We start from the raw sequence: 16,878 nt of genomic DNA on the forward strand, positions 1-16,878 counted from the left end.
ACCCCTTTGAAAATTGAAATTAGTTGAATATTATTATTAAATTAGGTGTGATATGCTTATAAAATCTTTCAGACCAACGCTACCACTGGACAAAATGTTTGCTCATCAATACAGTGCTAAAATAGCACCACTGCAGAAGTTCAGTGATGATAAAAAAAACCCCTAGTTTTAAGAACTCAAGTGACTGGTTACTTTTGCAAGACAAGTAGAAGAAAAGTCTTCTTGTATCAGTCAGTATGAAAATGTAATTTAATTCATTGCAACAGTAATACCTTTTTCTCCTAGAACCTAAGATATTGGAAATTAAACTGAGTAAGATTTAGTTCTAGCTAGTTATTTGTAATAACTAATTACAAATAACTAAATATTTGTATTTAAAATTTTCACCTGGAAAGAGCACAGTCCACATTTTTGTTACGTATAATTAATTTCTGCTCTGCTTTCCTGCTTAGAAAAAGGAGGCTCACAAAACTTCACATTGGCAATAAAAATCTTACTCCAGTTCAGACTTCTTTTTGGTAACCAGCAGGTGGAGTCAATGCTCCATCAAAGCAATCATCAGTGTCACTAAAGCAAGCTCCACAAAAGGAGGAACACAAAACCAAGGGTCCTGAAACTTTAAAAAAAGAAACCCAAAACCAGAATAAACCGCTTTCCCCATCATCTACCTTCTCTAGAGAAGTAAAAGCATGGGACACTCATTCAAGCCCTCCAAAAGTGTGGATCTGTCCATCAGCACCATCTTGCAGTCCAGGAGTACCTAGGCCCCCGGCTCTGGGATAGGATATCTCACAAGGCAACCCAGGTCTCTACCACAAACAAAGGGCCCTGTGCCTCTGCTTTGCCCTGCCCATGCACCTCCCCACTGCATCTCCTGGCCCCTCTCACCTCACACGTCCCCACAAGGAGCACTTAGTGACCAAAAACAGAACAAACCTCAGTGGCACTGGCAGAGCTCCTGCCCCAAGGGGTGTCAACCAGTCAGGGCAGCCATGAGCACACACGGCACTCACCTTGGAGATGGGAGACCAGCAGCAGGGAGCTGCCAAAACAGGGCTGCTCTGCTGGAGAGGACAGACCAGGATGCACAAGTCACCATGCCACAGCAATTTCACCACCACAGGACACTATGCCAAGCAGCACAAGCAGAGCTAGTGGCAATGACACGTCCCAGCATCATCCCAGTGACCACCAGACATGCAAAGGCAAAGCAGCTCCCAGGGCAAACCATGAAATCTGGTAGTGGGGTGAAAGCTGGAGGCAGGAGGAGAGGTTGATGAGAGTAATTAGTCTGCTAGCACCTTCACTCTGCCAGCTGGCTCTCCTCAGGCTGCTTTGAGTCGAAGATTTACCACTGGTCTGTGAGGCCTAGTAGACACTGATTTCTGAAATTCAGGCTGTATTTCCTCGGCTAGAACAGTTTCTACTTGTAATAAATATTTCCATCAGCCTTCTGTCTCTCTTCTGACCTGTTTCTTGTGTTTCCTGTGTTTCCTGCAGCCCCAGCAGCCTGTGCACACTTCTCCCCAGCACGCAGCAAGGTCTGCCTGGTGACAGCCATGCTGTCCTGTGTCCTGCCTGGGAGGGCTGCAGCCCTGATGGCTGCGAACCACGGTGGGCAGAGCTCTGTCAGGGGACAGGGCAGCCCTGCAGGGTGCCAAGATCCCATGTCTCTGTCGAGGTCTATCAGCATCTGCTGGTTAAACAGGCCTTAGCTAAACAAGCTCAGCTCTCCAGCCCCACTGAGCTCTGATGCTGCTGAAAAAATGCAAACCCCCCACCATCTCTTGAGCTGAAAATAGACCTATTTTGATTGCTGCCTGAGCAAAGGGAGTTTTAACTGTGCCCATATTTGCACCATGTTTCACCAGTTGAGCAGATTCTATTTCTCTGGATGTCAAAGGACACCTCTGTGGTGTGAAGAAAGTCGCTTTGGATTTTCCATCTCCCTCCACAGTGAAGGTTACTGTAGCTGGGGCAGGAATATTTTGAAGATGCTTCCTTGCCAGCCATTTCCCTCACAGCAGTTTTATTTATATATGTGTGTGCTGACAGACACCCAGCTGTGTGTGCTGGGGGATTATCACATACCCCCAGAGCTGGCACAGCCCTCTGCCTGTGTCTGGCAGAGCTGCAGCTGCCTCCCTGCCTCTGGAGTGAGAGAACTCTGGTTTGTCTCTGTAGATAAAACAAGGTGGGAAGCTGCTGGGCCACTGGGCAGGCATTTCTTTATGCAAGTGCTAAGATAAGGTGAGCTCTTCCACTCTTTTCCACAGGTCCCAAATTGTCTCTGTGCATTTACTGACTGCTCTGGTCATTCAGCTGCTGCCCAACAGTCCCACCCTTTTGCCAGCACTATTTATACCATAGCTCTAGGGTTTCAGAGGGGTTGGAAAATGAGCACCATGGTGCCATGGCAATAGGGATGCTTCCAGAGCCCCAGAAAGAGAGCCAGAGTGAGGGAGGCAGTTGGAGGCAGTGAGTGCCCAGGGAATGTGTCTGAAGCCGCCCACGAGCTCCCAAACCTCGACTGAGAGACGCCTGGGAGCCAAGCCTGGGCACAGCAAGGCTGGGCACTGGGGCTGCCAGGACAGCAGGAAGAAAAGGGAGGTTTTGTCAGCGCCACACAGAGCATGGTTTGATCCCACTGACCACAGCAGACAAAGGACAAAGGGCGGCAGATGCCAAGGAGTAGGCTTTAACTGCCTGGGGAGCCTTCCCATTACGGCTGAGTAACACTCCAAAAACGCAAGAGGCAGTTACAGGGGCTGTTTATCTTTTTATTATAAATTTGGTATGAATGACCAATGGAAAAATCACAATGGAGTACCAAGAACATTTTATCAAAATTTTAGCAGCATTTAAACAGTAATAGATTCCCAACCTCCTCTGGGCACCCCTTGCCCTTTGCCTCCCACGCATAAATCAGTAACCTTCACTCAAATGTGCTTTCCAAAGGCATGCAGGGGATGTAGCTGGCCATTTTCCCCTGAGCTGCCGTGAAAAAAAATCTCATCCCAAATGCTGGTTACCATTCAACCTCCATCCACACAGGGCCAGGCTCCCATCCCCTCCTTGCTTGTAGGCAGCACAGCAGGAGGCTGGCTGGCTGTGGCTGGCATGGGACATGCCAGGGGGGAGGCAGCACCTGCTCAGCACTCCCCTGCATGGATCAGCACTCCCGTGGGCGCCCATTACCTCCAAGCACAAATCCAGGGCTGAGCCCTCTCCCGCCCGCTGCTGCCCCTCGCTTCTGCACGCGGGGGTGCCGTGCGCTCACGGCCCCGCTCCTGTACCTGTACCTGAGAGTGTGTGCTTGTGGCTGGATGGAGAGAGGGAGGGAGGGAGGCTGACGGTCTGTCCTCCCGCAGGAATCGAGAGCAGGGCAACCGGGAGCTCAGACTTGAAGGGGAAAGGGAGAAGGTGAGCAGTGAGATTCTCAAGTATCAACCCACAAAATGAAGTCAGTCTAATATCAGCTAATGTGGAGAGCCATGGGCTGCCTACTAAGTACGAGAACTAATTTTTTGTGTGCGCTTTTTCTTTTTAAAGTTACATTAAGACATGAACAGTACTATCCCAGCCTCACTGGCCAGAGCTCGGTGAAACAACGTTGAATCAGAGGTGGGGAAACACAACACAAGTGGAGACAACAACATAATATCGGCAAGCTATTCCCCTGCTTCTTTGGTACTTCCTAAACTTTCTTATCCAAAATATATAAGGGAAATGCACCATTTAAAAGTTACTGTTCATAAGTATTTACACAGCCATAACCATCACGCTATGATACACGAAAATCAATATGATATGAACAAAGTTATTTTATGAAAAGCACTTCTGCACATTTTATTTTGTTCCAGTATCTTAATAGCTTTAAAAAAGTCATGTATTACGCAGTCCTGTACCTCGCTTCTTCTTATATCAAATGGACAAGAAACATTTCCTAATCCATACTCTTCTTCAAAAGATTAAAAAATAGCCACCAAAATGATACACTATGTACAAATTTTACTAAATATTAAGTTCTAGGCAATTATTTTCACCCCACTGATGATATAACTTAGGTATTGTTACCTACTATATGCATATATATTTCTTTAATATATAAGAAATGGCACCACATCACCATGTCACCAATATGACACATTGTTATGTACAGTAGATAAGAAGTTAGGTATGGAAGATGGATCCTCTCTGACTGCTTCTTTCACGGGAACGCTTCTCCCATCGGTAGTAGCTCGAGCTCGGCCATTTCCCCTTTTCCCAGCAGAGGAAGCTCCTCAAATGTAAGGCAGGATCCCATACATCAGCAGCGCCATCACGCCGGCGCTGAACAAGCCGGCCACCGGCACAGTCACAAACCAGGCCAGGAAGATGTTGCGGAAAAGGCGCCAGTCCACGGCTTTCTTGGAGCGGATCCAGCCGACGGCCACCACGGAGCCAACCTTGGGAGCGTGGGCAAGAGAGAGGGAGACAAGGTGTGAGGGGGAGGTCTGAGCACCTGTAACATGCCCAGGGCCACACCAATGCCAGTCAGCTGATACCAAGCGATGCTCTGAGATAAAGAAGCCCCTGAGGATGACAATGGTGCTGTTCTGGTGTGGTGGCAGGAGGGTGACACTTCCAGGGTACTTAAACCTTTGTTTTTCGATGTTGTCCTGTTTTTTGTTGGTCTTGGGGTCAGCCAAAGGCAATAAAATATGTTGGTGAGTTTTTCTCTGCCCTGCTAACTCCTACATGAGCCTTCAGTGCAACTGAGGCAGCCCTCCACCTGACTCAGTCCTCAGGGGAGAGAGCAAGTGTCCAATGCCTCTGGCTGATTGCAGTTTAAATCAGGAAAACACCAGAAAAGCTGTTTTTAAGGCTCTGCTGAAGAGCATTGCATGGGGCAGGCCAGGACAGCTAGTATGGCTCCTGTCCCAGGTGCCTGTCCTCCTGCTGGTTTGGATGCCCTGCCTGTTCACCCAGCAGCTGCTGAGCCTCTCTGTGCAGCTCACAGCCCAGCACACAGCGCTGACTCAAAACACCACATCCATATTCCAGTACTGACAGGATGGCAGTGGCAAGGTAAAAGCAGCTGAGCCCACCCTGTGGCAGTGATGGTGGCTTGGCAGCGGGCAGAAAGGCAGTGCGAGCTTAGACCCAGTACATGAAACCCTTCAATCTGAGCCCTGTGAGGGAAACAACCTCTTCTGGACCAGCTAGCCAAGCAAAGCATCCAGAAGTAAAATCCTGTCTTGCAGACAAAGGCACCAGACTATATTATGGGGCACACTAACTGTCCAGACACTAAGAGGATGGTGGGGAATGGATAAAACACCAAGATATCCTTCAAAGACACTGCTACCAAGGCAGCTGGGTAGGTCAGTGGTTTTGTAGACAAAACACACTGTGTTATGGGCAAAGCTGCAACCTTTTCTTCCTTCAAAGTTATTTTCAGTTTATAAGCTCAGGTATAAACCCAGCATATCAGTTTTTAAGAAATAAAATTGGACTGAGAACAACATTTTCAATGAAAAATGATACAAAAAGTTCAGAAAGTCTACATTTTCTTTCTGCCCTGGAAGTGCTTTCCATGCTGTTAGCAAAAACAGTGTAAGTCTATTCAAAGTGCACGGTAAAGCAGCAAGAAATGTGGAAGAAATATCCTCTTTTGAAGGTAAGGAAACTCCAAGAACAGCTGGGCACGTGCTCCCTGAAGTGCCATCCCTGCCTCCCTGCTTATTTTCTTAATGGGAGTATCAGTCCCTGCCTATAGATCAAAAGATGGGTTGCTCCCCTTGTACAGAGCCAGGAAAATTATACATGCCAGGAGTACAGGGAATCAGGGAAAGACAGCATGGGGATATCAAATCTGCATATTTTGCTAACACCTGTTTAGCTTCTAACTACTTCTGGACATTTCTTTTTGGAGAAGAGTTACTTGTGGACAGCCCTGTAACTCTAGGGTGCCTGTGACAGACCAGGGGAAAACTAAACTTGATATTCTACGACCAATAAGGTCTCTGTTGGAAGTTTGATCCAATAAGGAAATCTATTAGATAATATTTCATCTGAATACTCCTGGAGTGAACAATACGCTGTTCTGCAATTAGGAGGAGTAAGTGTATTTAGGAGGTGGAGGTGTATCTAGGTGAAGAGGAGCCCCACACTTGTGACTACATCAAAGCATTAACCCAAGGAAACAGCATTTGGGTTTTCAGCAGCTCAGCTGTTAGGGTGTGTGTTACTTGTTGAGCAAGTACGCTTACTGAGTCTACGTATGCTAACCTCCGAGTCCTTCCTGAAATTTAAATGGTATCAGCAATGATGGCATTGGCAATCTGTTTTAAACATTATTAAAGTTTAGTTTATTAATAGTGATTTTTGATGGACTAGAGGTTAGGAGAGTAGCTAATCCTTGGGTGTAGGCACACTACACCTTCTGTAGAATTTCAGATGGTATCTACTTCGAGATTGGTCTGAAACCAGTGCAGTTTGCCTTCAGTATGCTCTGCTTAAAGCATTAGAGAAATGCTTTTGGCTCTCTTGTTCCTGTGCAATGCTGTATAATAAGAACACACAGAACATGATAATTCAATCATAGCAAAAGAGAATATTTTTCAAAACCGCAAAATCATAATGGCAAAATGGAGCTGACAGAATGACCTCAGCAAAGTCACTTTTGCAGAGGAAAAGCATTTAACTGCTGCACTCTAATTTTATCTGTACATGAACACACTCTGTTACAGCCAAGAGATGCTTATTTCTAAATCTCCAATCTGAGAACAAATAACAGGCACTCTAAGACTCAATATGCTCGTTTGCCCACCTGGGCAGCAGAAAGGGAAGGCATGCATTCCCACCACCCTGGCTTTTCAGTGCTAAATCCCAGGGGAGGTTGAACTGGTGCAGCCAGAACAATGTGGTTACTGCATTCAGACCCACAAATTCCTTTGGAGGCTCAAAAGATAAGGTCTTTACTCCAAGCCCTCTTGACTTGGAGGCTTTCAAGGGTCTTTCCTCTCCCCTTGGACCTGCAGCAAAGATGAAGGTGCAGTTCAGGCTCCCAGCAGGCACTGAGAGTGAAAAAGCTGCTTGGCCATAGATGTGGGACAGGCACACGGGGCAGTGACCAGCTCATGTAGACCAAAGGCTCTGGTTTAGGACTAAAGGCAGGTCCTGGTCTGAGAGGGCTTGATGAACCTTCCCCAGAAGCTAAATGCTTTTATTCCTGCTACCAACCTCCAGTTTGCAACCACATCTGCTACAAGATCTGAAAACTGCTGCTCAGAGCTTCATACTTGGTCTCCATTTTTCATTACAGTCTACTGTTTCACCTCAAAAAGGTTTCCCTCCACCTCATCTCTTTCATGCTGCTCCTTCTTTGCCATCAGTTTATCCAGCTGCTATACATTCAGTTGACTGACAGTAGGGCTTCCACTCAAGCAAACGCTATTTTGCAGTGGAACAAATATTGAGGAAAAGAATCCCAATCCCTGATGCTGGAGGCTCAAGATTAGGCTCACCTCAAACCTGTTTTCTTTTGGATTTCTAAGGATAAATATTTTTTCTGCTGATTTTTAAAAAGGCATTTTTGACTCAGTGGCTGACAGCACTTTCAGCAAGGCATTTTCACACGGATCAAATGATATTTAACAATTATTTTATTCCTTCCCTGGCCCTTGAAGAAAGCAAGGGATACAAGAATACATCAGTTACAAGTGTTTGCTTTATCTTGCGCTGCTCACTTAGGATCTTTCAACGCAGGATCTCATTTTGCTGAAACACAGAGTCAGTTATAATAACATGACATCCCTGGAACAGTCTAATCCTATTGCAAAGTGGATCTTCCCATTAAGAATGATCCATCTAATGAGATACAGCAAGCTACAGGGAGCAGACACAGACTAACCACATTAGCTGCTTTTATGGAAGTATTTTTTAAAAAGAACTATTTTGCTCTGCAGTTAGAAAAGACCAAGCTTTTTGCTGCATTGAGTGAATGAATACCCCTCTCATTAGCTTCTGGCTTCCAAGACATTTTCTTTTTAAATTCAGTCTATTTGTTTGGACCAAAGTATGTTTTCTCTTTTACAACAGTTGGCTAGAAGTGTTTCAGGCACGCAAATGGGATAATCAAAGCTGTATTATTCTCCCTGGCAAATTCTTCATCATGCATTTGATATACCAGTCAACCTAAAGGGAGGTGGTTTCAGGCTAGCATTTTTAGAAGTGGATAACATTGTTATTATTTTTCCCCTCCCTGCTTGATTCAGAGGAACCAGAGTTCTGTCAATGCCAGGAAATCTGAACGGCCTTTCACAGCAGCTCAGTCTTGGCTGCTTCTCAAAGAGCACCAGGGTAGAAGAAATAAATGATTTTGCAATAGAGGAAGGCTTTCTGAAGAAATGGTTTGCACTAGAAAAAGGCCAATTGAACCAACTTTGACCATTTTGCAGGATGTGTGCATTTCACTGACTCTTTTACTGGAAAGCAGGTCAATGTCACAGGCAAGGCTGCCAGGCTTCTTGCCAGCCTGCCTGCCATGCCACGGAGCAGTTATCCCCAGAAACCTGCCTGTCCCAGCCCCAGCCCCAGCCAGGGGCTCCTAGCTCCCCAGGGTGCAGCAGTGAATCCCACAAGGACTGTCTTTTTTTAGGACTTGGTCTTGGTGGCATGCAATGACGCAGAGGGACTGCCATTCTGGGGTCTATGATTTTGGAGGGGCTTCCCCAGATCCTGCCAGAGGGTGAAGGAAACAAACAGCTCTGCATGTCCAGGAGCTTGAGAGTCCATGGAGAAACAAAGGAAAAAAGACAGGACATTTGACCTGAGAATTTCCCAGGGAACAAAATTCCAAATTCCCATTATGTTCTTCAAGAAGTGTAAATGTCCACATGCTCCCTTCATGTCTACAAGCTACATAAATGTCTTCATGACACAATTAAATTGTGCTCATTACCCAGCCTGTATCTATACTACAAAGTGCTCTTTAAAAAAAAAAAAAAACAAACAAACAAAAAAGCGAAGTACCTTGTTCAAAGGACTAATTGCAAGGGCCGAATTTTGTATTACAATGCACAAAAGTGAGGACAAGTTGGTTTAAAAGAAGAGAGACATTAAAATATTAGCTTAATGATGTAGCAGTGTTTTTCATACAGGTGGTTTAAAATGCACGTAACTGGGTTCACACAGACTACGAATCTACGTTATTTCAATATGTCTATATTAGTTCAATACAACCATGTAGGGGTGAAAGACAGTCCAGACTTTTGTGCAATTAATTACAATGCTGACTTTGCTTGGCTGTACTGCCTTTAAAAGTGGGCCCCGTTATTTTGCGGTCACGGTCTGCAGGGCATGGCACAGTGAAGGCAATCTGCAACAATCGGTATCTCCCAGATTTTGTTATGGTTTGTCCTAGTGATGTGATTTACTGATAGTATCACTGCAAACTCCAATACCTTGCAATGGGTGGAGCTTATTGGAATACCCACATTTGAGGCTACAAGTACCGTTAGCGCACACATTACTTCAATGCAAAATCCACTGTGAAGAAATAAAAAAAAAAAAAAAGACAGATGGAAAACCTGTAGTAAAAGAGTTATATGCAGGAAATCCCATGCCATGCACTTATCAAGAAAGTCAAGTATAAATGATGAATGGTGCGCAGCCTCTGAACAAGGGAGAAATGGTACCCGACCCGGTTCAAATGGCACCGTCAGAGGAAACCAGGCTCTTCCTCACAATCATTTGCTTTAAAATTGAGGTTAGGTTTTTGTAAGTGCTATTTTTCTTCACCAGCAGCTATGGAGTTTATGCTGTGGCCAATTCCAATGACGTTACTGTGACAACTCCAGCACATTTTCTGGAAGCCTGATTTCATTTCAGGGAAAGCCTGATTACTTTCCCACGTTGCTGGCGTGACCGAGATGTGCCCTACCTAACCATCCGCTGTCAGCAGCTGTTTTCCCCTCACCGTGCCATTATCCCTGGCTCGAGCAGCACAATTTTAAGATGAATAGTCCAGACTGCCTTGACTGCAGTCACTGGGCAAAGGCATACCTTGCAGTGTGTAGTACTGACAGGAAGTCCAACATTGGAAGCTACCACAACTGTGAACGCCGAAGCCAACTCAATAGTGAATCCACTGCGGGAAGCATAAGAAAACACTTCACAATCACTCTTTGCATCAGCTCGGACTGATACCATGCAGCGTGCCAAAGTCTTACCCGTTTCTTCTTTCCACTGTTTTATCTCCAACTGATTTTTGGTCATGTGAGTAAGTTAAGAGAACAAGAAAGGGCTGAACAATGGGAACGGCACGGGCTAGTCATCTGCAGTACCCCGTCTGCGCGGCTCATTGCGTCAGAGACCTTCGCTACTCTACGCTCTGGTGAATCGTGCCTAATTAGTAATTCAGTTATGCACCAGCAGAGGTCGAGTATGCATTAAAGACGAAAATTACTGTAATGAATACATATGGGTTTAATGGTCTCAAGCACACTGGGAAAGCCACTGTAATCTTGCCATTTGCAAATGTACCTTCTACCACGCTAATTGGGTCATCAGCAAAAGACTCTGCTGTCTGTTCATGCAGACCTCTATGCCTTAAACACATTCAGTATTACAGGGTTATCCTTTTTCCTTTCTCTCTTTCTTTTTCTCATGCTTTCTTTTTCTCCTTTTTCGCTTATTTCTTTCTTTTTTTTTAGAAAGACTGAGAAGTCAAAGCCGGGTTATCATTAAAATCAAAGCACAGCAAATCCAGCAAACTGCATTACAAACAAAATACTGGAACAGCAATTTCTCAGACTGGCTCACACACAGAGTTCACATAACCACAATGACACCTGTGGACCTACCTTGATGGCGTGATTGGAGTGAGGTCTTTACCCATAGTCTGGATAACTCTTCTTCCCCAGACCCAGAGGCCCACACAGATCCCAACACCTCCATAGAACAGCAGCCAGATGGGAGTCGACGCTTCCTGCATTACGGCACCTTGCTCGTAGATAAGCCAGAGTGCGACGAGGGGACCGATGGCATTGCTGGAGAAACAGAAACGTGTCACCTGAGTCACAAAAATGCAGAGAGTTGCCTTGAAAGAAGTCTGTTATTTTCAGCACAATTTTTCTTCATCACGGGAGCAGCACTACTCTGACTTGACCCTACAGTCAGACCCTACCTTTCTCACTTGGAAAGGGTGCAGCAGGTGACTCTTATTGTGTTGCTTTTTCAGTTGTCACTTCTTCACTGATAACTAGAGCAAGACCTGAAACGAATTTCTCTTTTACAAATAGTTTCTTGAAATTCCAGAGTCAGTAGTACCTTGTTATGTCTGTTCTGTGACAAAAATCAGTATTTTTAGTACTGCACTGAAACTATCTCAAAATTTACCAGTTCAGGAGCTGTATCTTTAAAATTCAAGTATCAAATTAGCTCTTTTTGTCAAAGAGGGAAAAATAATGAACAAAATCACCATCACAGACAAGAATATAGAAATATTATCTAGTTTGACAGCCTGTACCATTCGGGATATGATCTGAGTGCAGCTGGGAAGGTGACTTAGTTATCTTCGAAGGTGTTGTAGAGTGAGTTGGACTGATCAGAGAGGAGCCTTTGGTGACACAGAGCTGGCATAAGCCCTTTTTGCTGCTACAATCTGGAAAAACATTGGCAGTCAGCAACACTGAGGTCCCCACTCTTAATGCAGGTCATCTGATACTGGTATCTGGAGTCAGACTTCTGTCTCTGTTTATTCTAAAAAAGCATCAAGTTTCTAGACAGAAACTTCTAGCTAGAAGAAAAACTTGAAAGCCAGTATCCAATTACTTTGAAGGTTTAAATACTAAAAAGCAGATAAGAATTTCAACATCCCTTTTGTTTTCAGCTCTCTTACTAAACCAAGTAGCTGCTTGCCTTGCTGAGCAGCATTTATTCACCACCCAGAAAGCATAATTAGTGAAGCAGTGCTATATTTATGTCTAAATAATCAGGAGAAGAGAAGAACAAAACTGACCAATGTCATTCCAAAAATCTGAAAACTGTCAGGGAAGCTCCCCTCTTTGTAAACCAGTAGGAAAGCAGGTCACAGCGAGCACCGCAGGCAGGACCGACAGCCATGCTCGCCCTGCAGCCAGGACCTGCTAAATTTAGATCCTGGTTCCACTCCAAAGCACACAGATGGAGTAAGGGCCAGTTTTAATGTCAAATGTTGTGCAAACCAGGCCACTGTATATGCCAGTTAATAATTTCCTTGAATCCTGTCTTTGCCAGATATGAGGTGCCAGGGGCCGAGTGGCGATTGCCAAGAGACAAGGGTCACCAGCAGCGCAAAGCTGGCACACCTCAGCAGCACGGGACCCTCCTGCCTGCATCTGGCCCTTGAGAAATTGGGCTCTGAACCCTGAGAAGTCATCCTGAAGCAAAGTAATAAGGAAAAGCTTTTCCCTCATAAACACACACAGCAATGTTCAAGCTGAGAGGGAAATGAAAATAGTTAAAAATGTTCTTTGCTATAAAAAATAATTACTAATTCTTACAGATTTTGAGAAGGATCCTGAAAATAAATTAGTGAGCTAACATGAATAATAAAATCCAGCAGGTTGGAAGACACTGGGTAGTACAATGAAGAACTACAGACTCTAAAAAAGAGTGATTTCCACTAGCTGAAACACTATAAAATTCTTGTCTGATACTGTGCCCAAGCAAGCATTCAATTAATTCGTTTTGGAAGGACCGTATGTGAAAAGTCCTTAGGGCATAAATGCAAGAATTATTTTACTTCCATGGAATGAGAGATTATTGACTGAGGCATTTCTAATATTTTGAGATCAACCTGAAACTGCCTTTCCAGTGTTTTCAAGTGTGGATTAAATTACTTGCACATTTAAATGCCTCCTTGGGCACAGAAAAAGAAAGGTAATTCAATGTACGAAGGTACACGAATAAACTGATGGATGCTGAAGGATGGATAAAGGCAAATAATAAATTGATCAGATGAATAAAGGCAAAACTGATCATCCCTTTTTACACTGCTGTATGACATGGAAAAAACCTTCCCTTGAAGGTTTCCTTGTTGAAAATAACAGCCACATTTGGAGTGAGATCAGGCACTGATTCCTGACTGTTCTGAAGAGATTATGCATATGTATTTCTCGGGCCCAACATAAATGAAAAGGCAGAAAAGGCTTCCAAAAATGCAGCAGCAAACTATGCTCTTCCATATCAAAACACACTTTTAATTATTTGCAAATGCTACATCTCTGTGAATCAACAAAGCTTAATCCTTGAGGAAAAGGTTCTTATTTCTGGCAAGGGAAGACAAGGCAAAACTCTGCTGACTTATGCTCAGCCTCAGAGAATCTGAGTGGCTGATTCTGTCCAACAGATCAGAAAAGATAACACTGCTGCCCACAGAGGCAGCATCTCTGATACCTCCTCTGTAAGAAAAGAAAGCCAAACAGCACTGGATGTACTGATGATAGGCTTGGAAAGGTAAAAAGGTAAAAACTAACTTCATTTTTTCTTTTGTGGGTGTCTGCATCACTGGTTATCTATGCCAGAGGGACATTTTTCTTCTCCCAGTACATCATGTTCAATGTGACTTAAATGTTCAGTTCTTAGGGACAGGGCATCTCCCAGCCTGAATATCTGCAAGTGGCTACAAACAGCAACAACAGTGGCTTGAATCTAGCACCGTAACAGCTCTCCAAGGGGCTCCTTCAGCTTCTAGACTTGTTCAGGAAGCGCAGTCCAAGGGTTTTGTGGTATCAATGCTCCCTATGCCAATGGAAAACAGCTCTAGAAGAAGATGCTAGGCCTGTCCCACCATGAGACTGCCAAAAGCTCACAGCAAATGGGTCTGACTCAGGAACTGCAAAGAATATGATCTTGGTTCTGCACAGAGGTAGAAGACAAAAAGCCACTCCCACCAGCAGAGTAAGAGAAGGTAAGAGAGAAACAACACATTAAAAAACCCCAACAACAAAAGAGGCATTGTTAGATAAGACAGTTTGCTTAACAGATGTCTCCTACAGCTGAGTGATTAACCAGATGAACCACAAGGATGCTGGCTAGACTGGGATGTGGCTTTCACAGTATTTCCCACTGGCTCTAGCTCATTTGATTCAATACATGACTAGCAGGAAAGCTGACCTCCAATCTTCCATACATTTGGCTAAGACTCATTTCACAATTCTATTTTCAATAATTTATTTTCTCTTACTCTCCCACACAGGCTTCTACTTACCTTGACTAACTCTCCTTTGTGCTGGAGCTCCACATCTTATCCATGGTAGTTTAGAGAAGAAAAAAGCCTGAGATGGTCAGACAGGGGCTCTGAACCCTCATTCACATCATATGTAAAACTGCCCTCAGGTTCCTATGAAACTGAAGTGCTTTAAAGAATTTGCTGTATTATTTAGCTATTGGGTTTAAAACAGAAAATAAGCTGCTCCTGTCATGGTATTACTTTAATTTTGCATGCCTAATACTCACTTTCCCACTGAGCGCAAGGGGGTGGCCAATAGGAGTTAATTTTAGGATGAGTTTATAAAATGTTATGGTGTAAGAAGCCCATCTCCTGAGTCTGCCTGCTGCAAAGTGTATTCTCCACATCCAGCACCTTCCCCCACCTCTGCTGGGCTCACGCAGCCCGATCACTCGCCGGGCACAGGGCTTTGCAGCTGAGGTGCTGCACAAGGGCTGTTTGCCTTCCCTGGAGGGGCAGTGCAGGATTTAATGCCACCCACAGCAGTACTTGCACTGGCAGATGTGTTCCATGGTGGCTCACTGAAGGGCTGCCCGACCCTCGTGATGATTTTGCTGGCGCTCTCAACTAACGTAATTTGGCACAATTCTCTTTTTCTGCTCGCTTGTGCCAGTTTAGAATGTGTCACACAGCATTTATAAAACTGTTGTGAAAGATAGCATTTGACAGTGAATCTGAACTATAAATAGAGCTGGCTTCTCCTCTCCCCTGTGAGACAGATAGTATTACCAACAAAAATAACCACCCCACATTCAGCTATCACGAGACAGGCTTAGAAGTGACAGTTTCACACACACACACACACAAGCAGAAATTTTTAGGTACCTTTGGGTCACAAGTCCAAGACCATCTCTGGAGGAATAAGGACTAACTGTTTGTTTTTTTTTTTTTTTTAGCAAAAAACAAGGGGCTTTTTCCCAGTCACTTAGCCATCAGCTGAATGCTCTGTGGCCAAACCCCATCAAACTTGTCGTAACATGTTATGAAGCAGCAACATTGCTATTTCCTTGCTGCTCTTTCAGAGGAGTAGTGAGTTGCTCAAAAAGAAAAATCTAACTGTACTTGAAAACTACACTCTGAATATGCTTTGTGAATAATGTATAGACTCTTTGATGACCATGCTTAGATTCTCTGCCACCTGAAAAAGGAAATTGCTTTGTACCCACTTTTTCTAGTTGAGTGAAAGAACCTTGAAACGTACATTATCACAAACTAAAGCTGAATGATGAGCAAAACAGCCATCTGAGAAAAATCTGTATTAGTGTCCAATATTACAAGTATAATTACAAAATGTCCAGCCATTTGACTATTTCCCAAACCAGGATTTCACAAACAAACCTTCCACTGGGAAAATCAGTGGGATGATATTTCTAAATAGGCTGCAGTTATGCCTTGAGACATCACCCAGCTGAGCAAGAGTGAAAGAAAGATACGCCTGTACGTAGCAACAGGAAAAAAACATGCTCTAATCTCCAAGGATATCAGATTATCAGGAGAGTTTTATCCTACTTCAAATAACTGGATAGCCTTGAAATAGTGCATCTACCATAGCACAAAAAAGTGTGTCAGAGCTGTGCCCTGTAAAGTGCAAGCTTCGGGTGTGTTAATGAGTCAGGGTGGACATGATTTTATTCCTGCAGCTCATCTCTGTGTCCTGCAAATACTGGCCCTGAAACCCCACTGCCCTGGATTCTGGAGGGTTGGGTCCATGCCCACCAGCATCAGCTTTTCCCCAGGCAAGCCCAGCCATGAGCCCTGCTCACAGAGGGATGGGGAGGGATTCCCATGCCCACTGGAGACCCCGTTTCTTGCTGCTCTTCTCTGACTTGCCTGCCTGACAATACAAAAATGTCCTGTACGTGCACAACTAAGGACAGAAATGAAGATTCACATCTACTTGGGGCACAGGCTGGACTTACAGGATGGACTATTATTAAAAAGGGAAGAAATTAGAAATCAGGTTTCCCTCACTAAATATAACAGACAGATTAGCTTCCTAAATATTCTAAGTGATCTTGACTGCAGGTCTCAGGGAGGAAATAAGAAATACCTGTTTTGTAATCCAGCCCTACTATAGCTCCTTTAGACTCCTTATTTAGCCAAGAGGCTGAATCCCACTAAGCTCTCTATGTGCAGTGAGATACTGGCAATGGTCTGGCCCTTCCCTCCTTTAATCCCGTTGCCTTTACTTTAAGAAGAGGGGGAAAAGATGAATCCCACTCCTTTTTGTGCACTCTGACCTAAAACTACAGTGAAATCTGTATGAAGGTGAGAGGAGAAAGCTCTTCTCCATGTATTTTGGGCAAGCACACATTTCCTAGTTTTTCAAACTGTTTTGCTTAAAAATTAATTCCCTATCTAGTAGCAGTCAGCTTCCCTAAAACCACGGAAAGAATGGGCAGAAATATTTTTTTTTAAAATCAACTATTTTTACTATAGTTCTGAAATGGTTTTAAATCCTTTTTTCAGTAAAGTAGCCTGTAATTGTTTGGATAATGAGAGGCATTCTTTCTCAAACTTGTGCCATAAATCTATAAGACATTACCTGCAGACTCTAACTCCAACGATCCCTTTTTCCTAACATCTAAGTATGAATATGCAAGGGGAGTCCTGAAGTC

At 44.2% G+C, this 16,878-nt stretch overlaps 1 protein-coding gene across 6 annotated transcripts in view; it reads right to left on the reverse strand.

Annotated features, from left to right (window-relative positions):
- Positions 1-2,759: 2,759 nt before the first annotated feature.
- Positions 2,760-16,878, reverse strand: part of SLC20A2 (solute carrier family 20 member 2) — a 57,096-nt gene continuing 42,977 nt past the window's right edge. For 3 of the 6 annotated variants that reach the window (XM_041479799.1, XM_041479798.1, XM_041479800.1), the window contains 3 exons: positions 10,851-11,036; positions 10,051-10,135; positions 2,760-4,448 (listed from right to left, as the gene is read on the reverse strand). In XM_041479799.1, the coding sequence (XP_041335733.1) occupies positions 4,284-4,448; positions 10,051-10,135; positions 10,851-11,036 (436 nt within the window). In that variant the 3' untranslated portion in view covers positions 2,760-4,283. Of the gene's footprint in view, positions 4,449-9,449; positions 9,535-10,050; positions 10,136-10,850; positions 11,037-16,878 lie in introns of all 6 variants that reach the window. The other 3 variants (XR_005956175.1, XM_041479801.1, XM_041479803.1) reach the window with 3 other exon arrangements.

The sequence above is a fragment of the Pyrgilauda ruficollis genome, unplaced genomic scaffold, assembly GCF_017590135.1.
Source record: "Pyrgilauda ruficollis isolate IOZ18807 unplaced genomic scaffold, ASM1759013v1 scaffold5, whole genome shotgun sequence".
Classification (NCBI taxonomy): Eukaryota; Metazoa; Chordata; class Aves; order Passeriformes; family Passeridae; genus Pyrgilauda; species Pyrgilauda ruficollis.